Below are 9413 nucleotides of genomic sequence, written 5' to 3'. Positions count from 1 at the left end.
AAGCACATAAATCAGGGCCAAACGCAAAGACAAGAGTTAGCCAAATACAGAAAAATCCCCCTACCCACCTACACATAAGGGAATTTGACATTTTAGTAGCTAACAACAAAAAGAAACGAAAAAATCTCAACACAAAAGGAGAAAAAAAAAACGCCATAAAGAAATGCAAGAGGAACTGAAATTATCTTTGACCCCTAGTGGAATTAGAAACGAAATGTGTGTGTGTGTGTGTGTGTATGTGTGTGTGTGTGTGTGTGTGTGTGTGTGTGTGTGTGTGTGTGTGTGTGTGTGTGTGTGTGTGTGTGTGTGTGTGTGTGTGTGTGTGTGTGTGTGTGTGTGTGTGTGTGTGTGACTTACCCCTCACACACCTTTGTTAACCGTGACCGGAAGTCCCTCATCCTTCTTTCGCTGTACAATGTGACATTATTTGTTTTAATTGCATAATAAAGCACTTTTAATTAGGTTTTTACATAAGAATCTGCCACACCCATGACTACCATCCATACCAAACTTTATCTCGCCATTCTCCTCTATACTCTAGCTAACTTAGCCACAACGCCCACGCATAAAAACCACAGAAAGTCGTAAAGAGGCAAGCAAGAAAACCCAGAGAAAAAAATCTCATTTAAAAACTGCTAGCACATTAAATAGTTCAAAGTGCAGCGAGGCACGAAAAAAAGGAGGGGAATGGGTATGGATTCTCAGGTTATGGATGAAGGGGGCGGATTCGGTGGTGTAAAACTGTCTATATGCTTGATACCGATGTTGGTCTGGTATTTCAATGGAGAGAAAAGGAACGTAGACGAAATAGAAAAAAAAAACCAAACTTAATCCAAGTCCAGCAAATAAACGCAATGTCAACTTGCGGCTTTTGGCAAAGAATTGGTGGCGAGAGGAGAGAAGAGCGGGGAGACATCGACGACAGGGATAAGCTGAAGACGGGGCAATGTCAGCTAAATGGGTGGAAGAAATATGGTGCTAGGGGTCTGGCCTTCAGCTACTGCTGTTTGTGCTTCAATTATGCCAAAAATGCGCACTGACACGTAAAAATAATGCATACTTCAAGGCGCTCACCAAACAGGGGGCAAAGAAGGAGAGCGACATAGAGAGAGAGAGAGAGAGATGCCATGCTGGATGCTGAAAAGCGAGTTGACAATGCCCACTCATGGGAGGGTATCGGAGGTTACTGAGCAAAACTGTGACGGGCCACCGCCAACCATCACCGCAGCAATGCATATAACATTTTAATTTCCTGCTTATTAGCTAGACCACGCGCCACCAACGGCAGCCGGTACTCCTTGCCAAAACCCTTGCCCCCATGCACACACACACACACACATACACATGTCGTCGCAAACACAAAGTGAACCAGAACCTCAAGAAAGGCCAACAGAGGCGTATATCCAATTTAAATATATCAACCTAAAGGGGACATCTCTTTCTGTTCCTCTCTAGAAAAGTACGTACCCACAATCTTCGTTCGGTTAAACGTAAAAAGTCCATAAGACTTCAAAAAAAATTAAGAAACTTCTTCAATTATGTATAAACTATATATTTCATAGACAGAGTTTGCAAATAATTAATACCAACGACGATTTGGGATCCCCTTTTAGTTAGTGCACTGTCAACTACATAGACTAAGGCACAAACATAACACATACCTAGGACATGTTCATGTCTCTAGTCGAGCCTCGAGATACCCTAGAATTTCGTATCGCTTACTATTTGTTAAGAACAAATACTAAAATTCCAATTAAAGCAAAAGTAACTGGCAGCTCTTCGATCATTCCCTCTTCGTGGTTCGCGCAGGTCTTGTAGGGTATCAAGAGCAAGATGCAATGATAAAGATACAAGAAGAGGCTCGTCCGCTTAGTCGCTCGCTCTCTGGCATTTGCTCCATGTGTATAGGCTGGCAGATGCGTGTGCCTAGCTTTATCCTCCTCCTTCTCTTCACCGTCGTTTCTTTTGGGGTTAGTGGGAACATGGCGCAGGCAGAGAGTTTTTCATTACTTTTTCTGTCCAATGCAGCAAAGGAAAATTGTTGGATGCAACTGCCACTGCAAGTGGAACTGCTTGAACACACAAACGTACACACGTACACACATACACACACACACACACACACACACACACATGGATAACATGGATGTGGTGACCAAGCGGCATTGAAAATTTTGATAATTGAATTTACACGTGAATGATCCCAAATCCTAAAGCCTTATCCCCTCCCACTGGCCACTTGCTTGCCACCGCTTTCCACTTCCCACAACACACTCTAACCACTGAGCAGATTGAAACTGTGCCAGAAGTCCAAAGGCAAAACCAAAATCAAGTAATTATGATCGTAAATTGATTAGGGCCACCAAAGGCAACGAAAGGCCAAAACGAAAGGAAATGGATACACCAGTGGAACAGCAGCAGGAGAAATATGTATGTTCGCGCAAGAGGAGTCGTCCAACAAAATGGACAATGAGGTCACAATGGGGCTAATGGAATTGCCATTATGTAACAACAAACTTGTCTAATGACCAAAATACAAACACTACTAACTGATACACTTTTGTATTAAGTAAAAGAATTGCAACTTTAACTTAAAAAACTTTCATTAGGCCAAGAACACTGTAAACAAAATGAAGTAAGTAAGTCGTCTCGCCGACTTAGGTATACCATACACCAGTAAAGCAAATATTTCAACTTTATTAAACAAATGCATTTTCACATGCTTTTTACAAGCATATCTTAGTATCTCGCTCACTCAATCATACGAGCCCCCTAGCGCCCCCACCAGCCAACGGCCAACTCCGGCCTTATGGAAAAACGTTTATATGCATAACTCGACTGTTTTTTGTCCGATTTTGATCAATGGAATTTTGGTATGGTTGTTTGCTAGATATTAGTATTAAATTTAAGTGTGCCAAATTTGATTGCATAAGGTAAAAAAATACGGGAGATAATCAAGTTTTTCAAATTACGGGGGCGGAAAAGGGCGTGGCAAAATTTGTATACATACAAAATGTGTGCATTTACTAAGCGAATATACATACCAAATATGGTGTCTCTAGCTGGAATAGTTTTTGAGATAAACGCTTTTATTAAATTGCGGGGGCGGAAAGGGGCGTGGCAAAAATTTGAAATAAACTTGATCACTCTACATACTACACGAATCTACATACAAAATTTGGTGGCTCTAGCTCTTATAGTCTCCGAGATCTAGGTGTTCATACGGACAGACGGACAGACAGACGGACAGACAGACGGACATGGCTAGATCGACTATGTTGTTGATCCTGATCAAGAATATATATACTTTGTGGGGTCGGAGATGCTTCTTTCTGCCTGTTACATACATTTTGGCGACTTTAATATACCATTTCACCCTATGGGTGTATGGTATAAAAATAGTAGAAGCCGAAAGATTCAGTCTACTCTGGCAGATACATAAAAGGGAAACTTAAAGAGGGAAATAATTTCCCCAAAAAAGAAACAAACTAGAACTTGTCCTAAGGATAGGCTTAAATCAGATTCAATTTATGGTGGAATAAGTTTTCTCTCTTTTTTTTATGTATAATGTCATTCTCTTTAAGTCCAATGACTAAAAATCTCAGTCGATGTCGACTTTTGAATATTGAAACAATTAGTTATAAGAGACAATAGTGAAAGAGGTTTCTTTAAGTTATACCCAAATCGTCCGAGTTTATGCTAATTTCAAATTGTCATGAATAATTTAGGTAAATTTTAGAAAGTTCCGCTTTATCGCTCTTTCATCACCGCCGGAAAATCAAAAAAAAAAAAGAGTGGGAGAACGGAATGGCTAGAAAATGAGAGATGCGGATGCAAGGGAATGTGGAGAAAAGCCACAAGAAAGATATTCCATTTATTTTGTATGACGACAACTAAAAAATAAAAAGAGAAAGGTAGAAAAAATAAAACGAGAGAACGCAAAAAAAAAAAAAAAAACAAAGCACAAACTTGGCCATTTTCCTTTACCGCAAAAGCGGAAAATCCCTTTTGCTACCGACTATAAAAGCGAAAGCCCCGCCAACATGGCTGGGAGTTAGGTGCATTGCAGACATATACTGCAGTACGCCGTATGCCGTCCCCGCTCCTGTCCTGCCACGGCCTTCTAAACAGAGCACTCTTCTCCGCCTGCCTGTCCTGGATGACTGACTGACTGACTATTCGTTGCTTTTGATGTTGTCAACGCTGAGTTGGCTTCGTCTTGGTTTCGTCAGCGAAATTAATAGTGAAATGAAATCCATCCACCAGCCAGCAGCCCATACCCACCACCTTATCATCCATTCCGTTGGCCTGTTTTATGCAGGCGCTACTGTACCTTTACCTGTTTGATTGTGTCATCAATCTCACATGTTGGCTTGCGGTTTTCATTTACCTCGTTCCTTTAGTTCTTCAAAGATTTTGTATCAAATTAATTTCAAATGATATGAGAACGAAATGGATAGCTCTCTCTCTTTCTAAGCCATGATCTACTTACACGAAATAAAAGAAGTTTTCATTCATTTCTAGAGAAAGATCTCAACATCTCCCTCTCTCTCTGTCTGAATTCAATTTAGTCGTTTTATACAGAATTTTCGAATAAGAAAAAGTTAGGAATCTTTGGTTCAAATTGAAGAAACTAAATTAGTTTCTTAACAAATTGATGCAACTTCAGTACTCTCTGTAAAGTAATTATGAAATAAAAAAGAAAGAGTGTTTGTATTTAAATTAATATGTTATTATAATTCCTTAACTTGGAGATAATGTTCAGCTTCAACCCTGTCGCAAACGTTTACGTTCCTGATAACGTGCCAAAGCCGCATCGAAGACTTCGTCCACCGTGCGTTTGCGCCAAATGAGAGACCGATCAACGACTGGCGGAGATGGTGGCCGAGGCGATGGCAGGGGCACATTTTGAGATGGAGGAGTTGTTTCTTCGTTGGACGATTTAATTGGTTCAATGTCCGTTTTTTCCGCTTTTTTTTCCCTTTCTTTGGGCTTGGGATTTTCCTTTTTATTGTGCCGCTTGGTTTCTTCTTTCTTAGGTTCGCCCTTTTGCTTATCATCTTCCTCATCGCTTGTATCATCTATGCTAAAATCAGAGTCAGCATCAATATTATTGGCCAAATGTGCTTTGCTGCTGGGTGGCTTGATGCCCTCCGTTTGATCTTTGCTAGTCTCCTTGGTAGGACTGTTTGTGGCCTTTGTGGTCTTTGTCGTTTCTTCATCTTCCGAGTTTTGTCTCTTTCTATAGGTACGCTGCTTGATGATAGGCTTATACCCGGCGGCAACTTCCTCTGTGGATGAAGGATCCGTTTTGGGTCCCAATTTCTGCTCATACAAATGACGATAGAAACCATCGAGATCCTTTTGTTTGGTCACATCGCCAATGGCCTCAAGATACTCGTCACGTTGCTCCTGCTCTTGAAGCTGGCGTATGGACTCAAGTTTTTGCCGATACGCTGCCGTCACATATGACTCTTTATCTTTGAACTTTTCGCCTTCCGCCTCTCGTTCTTTCTGCACTTGCCTCTCAATGCGCAGCTCGTTCTCTAGCTTCCGGCGCTCGGCATGCTCCATTAGACGGCCTATGTATTTGGGCTTACGAGGCTCTTGACTTTTGGTCTGTTTGGCCTCCTCACGTTTGTTCTCCATTTCATCGTAAAGTTCATCGTACTGAAATATTGTAGGATCCTCTGCCAAGGCTTTGGCTTGCAAATTGCGCGCCTTGCGACGCTCCATTACACTGGGACCACTCACCACACCGGTCTTGTGGCGCATCGATTTGGGCGCAGAAGCATCGTCCTCGCTGGTTGAATCGCTGCTTTCGTCAAATATAGAGGCCGGAGTGGGTTTAGCAAGAGGAATTGGCTTCTTTTTCTGCTGCCCAGGTATAATCAGGCCATATCTGTTAATGAAAGCAATTGATTGACCTTATTTATGTTTGTTTAATTTAATTTATTTAATCGGCTTACTGTTTGGACATAGTTTTGGTAATTGGGATTTAACAATTTTATAATTTATCAATTATTTCAATTCTGTTGTTAAATATTGTCAATAGAGATGACAATGACGAAATTAATCGATACAGAAAAATGTTTTTCAACACTTAACACATGAATGCGATGAAGCAACCCTGAAAATATCGAAAGCAACTCTGCATGCGGCTGTCAAATGTCAAATGCCGCAACTCTGACTTCCTCTTTCTCTTTTCCGATACGTTCGCGTTCGTGTAAATTTGTGTTTGCAAATCAATCCAAGGTAATCGTCATTTAAATTGAACGATTTCTATGTTAAATTAAAGGAAATAAATGCCTTAATCTATTAAGTTTCGTCAACTATAACGATTTTGTGACAAATCCTGAAAGTTGTGTGGGAAAACTGTATTTTTTTTTTCTGTTCCTTGGTTTTTTTTTCTGTGTGTTTACCAATAACAAAAAGAAATTCCGCAATTACTGGCAATGAGAAGTCATTGAATTTGGCTTAATAATGATAAAATGAAGAAATTTGCTTCTTGCACCCAACATTTTTTTTATGGTTTTTGGTGGCGGCGTCTGAAACAGTTGACGAGGCCCGAATGAGTGGTATCAGCTGTGGTGTTGTTGTCTCTGCTGCTGCGGTTTATGTGTATGTGTGTGTATGTAAAATTGTGGCAAAGAAAACTCGGATTCCCGAAAAAGAGAAGCTATTACCACTGATTAATACCAAAAGCCGGCTAAATTATCTCAGACAAATGCAGCTGCATCAAATCTCTTGCAGTCGTTGTAGTTGTTTACGTCTCACCCATACACACACGCACGTTCATACGCATACGCAGACGCAAACCTGAATAGCCGAATTGAAGTTCGCACGTGTTGATATATTTTTTGTCATTACTTTTCTTATACCTGTGTGTTTTTTTTTATTTCATTTGCAGCCATGGTGCGTATGAACGTATTGGCCGATGCCCTTAAATGCATCAACAATGCCGAAAAGCGCGGCAAGCGCCAAGTGCTGCTCCGCCCATGCTCTAAGGTCATCATCAAGTTCCTGACGGTGATGATGAAGCACGGCTACATTGGTGAATTCGAAATCGTCGATGATCATCGTTCTGGCAAGATCGTGGTTAACCTAACCGGTCGTCTGAACAAGTGCGGCGTCATCTCGCCTCGCTTCGATGTGCCCATTAACGACATTGAGAAGTGGACCAACAATCTGCTGCCCTCTCGTCAGTTTGGCTATGTCGTCCTCACCACATCCGGCGGCATTATGGATCATGAGGAGGCCAGGAGAAAGCATCTTGGTGGCAAAATCCTCGGTTTCTTCTTCTAAATAACAAAATACCGTCAAACCCCCCAGAAAATCCAATATAAAAAGGAAATTGTAGCAGAAGGAGAAGCGGACGTAAACTGTGTGTGGACAGGAACAAATGCGAAACAAAACTGAAGAAGAAACAAGGATGGAATTAAAAAGGAGAAGATGGGAATATGTAGAAAGTTGTTTTATTTCCACATACAGAATAACGTACAAAGATAAACGCGAAATAAAATGATTTAATACATAATAATTTTAAACCTTTTTGTTTTTTTTTTTTATGTAAGTGATAAAAGTTTCAATGAAATCAGTAAAGAAAAACTACCTATCTGAAAACCCCGTATCCACTGTGTGTGCTGTTTAAGTGTCTTCGAATGATAAAGGAACAGGATGAATTGGAAATAATCATGTGATTGTTTAAGTGACTGAGAAAAATACGAGGCTCACCTAAGATTGAAAATGTATTGGGGATAATTTAATTTCAGAGTTCTTGCCACTCGTGTGTCTTTGAACTGACAGTTTATATTCCTGCATACCGACGTGCACTGTATATAGAAACGAATCCAAAGTCCTTAAAATTGCCTTCCGACAAACGAGTGGTCTATGATAAATGGAAATTGGGTATATTGAAATCGAACTCTAGTTTCTGTTTCCCTTCTTCGAGCCTCATATAGCAGACGAATCATCTATTACTTGGAACCAGTCTACTGAATAATAGTCGGAGGATTTTTAGTAAATGTAACTTGTCCATGCTTTTAATAAAAATAATCCAAATCGGATATTATCTTTATGTGCAGTTCTCTGAACTTAGGATCTAATTAAATATTGTTTTTGGTTATCTCTAAAATTGATGGCGTTGTGGTCATCATATTGCGACTGGCCATAGGTGTGGGACCCAATTTGGATCGCTTAGGCAATGTGGCAGCACGTAGATATGGATTGTCTATGTTGGGGTTCTCTAAAATAGCTTTATTGGTTGTGGAGTTGGGTTTGATTTCTAGCTCGGGTTTTTCTTCTTTGGACTTATCACCTTCCAAATCCTCTTGATCGCTGTCACCATCCTCACCGTCTTCTAAAAGAGGAAATCAAATTTGTGAAACACGAAATTAATTCGGAGGAGTTTATTGTTACCTTTACTGGGCACATCCTCCGTACGATTGGCTACTAAATAATGATACTCCAGCTCCTCAAAGTCAAAGACCTGATCTGTTGGATTCAGTGCTGCGGCATAGGGTGGAAAGGAGGGTTTAGATGCAATTACTGGAAAAAGTACAAAAATAGATTAGACGGATTGCCGCGAATACATTGGGATTGTCATACAAGGAAACATATTGTCTTCGGTGGGAAAAAGATTGTTCGTTTCCGTGGTTTTGCATAAAAATTTAGTGAGAGCCTTCTCAATGTCCCGCTTCTGGCACGCTGCTTTCTCTCTAATGGCCTCGTATTCTGTTACCGGCTGCTTGTGGGTCGGAGTCCTTATATAGGCATGTGGATCGGGCATAGCTGGAAAGTAGCTGGGTACATAGTGTGGATGAGATGATTTACTACCCGCCTGCAGCAAGCTCAATTGTCGTTGTTGCATCTGTTGCGGCGGTAGGGGAATGGGAGTGTGCGTTTCACGGCGCAAATGAGGTTCAAGGCTGCTTATGTTGATGCCCATATTGATCAGGGCCAGGCTAACATCGCCTACAGTGGGCAAGGTACGACCACTGAGCTCGCAATAGTTGTGCGCCGAGTTGCCAATCTCAACAATTACTAAAATGGCAAAAAAAAAGGAGATTAATAATTGATTAGTTGAAATAGGATAGAATAGCCCACTTACGGGCCTGTAGCATTTGAGTTAGCGTCTCTAGGCATTGGAGGCTGGCTTGACTGGCTCCTTTATCCTGTAGCAACTGGGAAACGGCTTTGTTTATTATGCGTCGGTGAGCATCGACATTTGGTGTGGTAACCGTCTCTACTTTATCCATTCTTAACTTAAAAAATAAAATCTTTTAATTGTTGAAAACAGTCGGTCGTATATAAATACTAGAGTTGCCAACTGTCAAAATTTTTGTAACTCAAAAACGGTCTGTCAAATCTTTGGTGCTGCCAGATTGATTACATGTTTAGCGGTTTTTCTGTCA

General features: G+C 40.8%; 3 protein-coding genes across 3 annotated transcripts; 1 reads left to right on the top strand and 2 right to left on the bottom strand.

The window, feature by feature from the left end:
- Positions 1-4710: 4710 nt before the first annotated feature.
- On the bottom strand, positions 4711-6068 carry LOC6653140 (nuclear speckle splicing regulatory protein 1). Its single transcript, XM_002075225.3, has 2 exons — positions 5970-6068; positions 4711-5902 (listed from the first exon to the last, which is right to left on the bottom strand). The coding sequence occupies exons 1-2, from the start codon at positions 5978-5980 to the stop codon at positions 4768-4770; spliced, it is 1146 nt and encodes a 381-aa protein (XP_002075261.1). The 5' UTR covers positions 5981-6068; the 3' UTR covers positions 4711-4767.
- A 114-nt stretch (positions 6069-6182) lies between these two features.
- LOC6653139 (40S ribosomal protein S15Aa) lies at positions 6183-7547 on the top strand. Its single transcript, XM_002075224.4, has 2 exons — positions 6183-6255; positions 6911-7547. Exon 2 carries the CDS (start codon positions 6913-6915, stop codon positions 7303-7305), a length of 393 nt encoding a protein of 130 aa, XP_002075260.1. The 5' UTR covers positions 6183-6255; positions 6911-6912; the 3' UTR covers positions 7306-7547.
- Positions 7548-8013: 466 nt separating this feature from the next.
- Positions 8014-9338, bottom strand: LOC6653138 (transcription initiation factor TFIID subunit 8). Its single transcript, XM_002075223.3, has 4 exons — positions 9110-9338; positions 8608-9042; positions 8419-8547; positions 8014-8359 (listed from the first exon to the last, which is right to left on the bottom strand). Exons 1-4 carry the CDS (start codon positions 9255-9257, stop codon positions 8106-8108), a joined length of 966 nt encoding a protein of 321 aa, XP_002075259.1. The 5' UTR covers positions 9258-9338; the 3' UTR covers positions 8014-8105.
- Between the last annotated feature and the right edge of the window lie 75 nt (positions 9339-9413).

The sequence above is a fragment of the Drosophila willistoni genome (genome assembly GCF_018902025.1).
Source record: "Drosophila willistoni isolate 14030-0811.24 chromosome XL unlocalized genomic scaffold, UCI_dwil_1.1 Seg142, whole genome shotgun sequence".
Lineage (NCBI taxonomy): Eukaryota > Metazoa > Arthropoda > Insecta > Diptera > Drosophilidae > Drosophila > Drosophila willistoni.
Note: the sequence above shows the minus strand (reverse complement) of the source record. Positions and strands in the feature narration are given on the sequence as shown.

Excerpts from the sequence above, each read along its gene's own strand:
- LOC6653139 (XM_002075224.4), top strand. The coding sequence starts at position 6,913 with ATGGTGCGTATGAACGTATTGGCCGATGCCCTTAAATGCATCAACAAT.
- LOC6653138 (XM_002075223.3), bottom strand. The coding sequence starts at position 9,257 with ATGGATAAAGTAGAGACGGTTACCACACCAAATGTCGATGCTCACCGA. Across the intron at positions 8,548-8,607 it reads CGAAGACAATATGTTTCCTT|TAATTGCATCTAAACCCTCC; the intron begins GTATGACAATCC and ends TACTTTTTCCAG. Across the intron at positions 8,360-8,418 it reads GGAGGATGTGCCCAGTAAAG|AAGACGGTGAGGATGGTGAC; the intron begins GTAACAATAAAC and ends TTCCTCTTTTAG.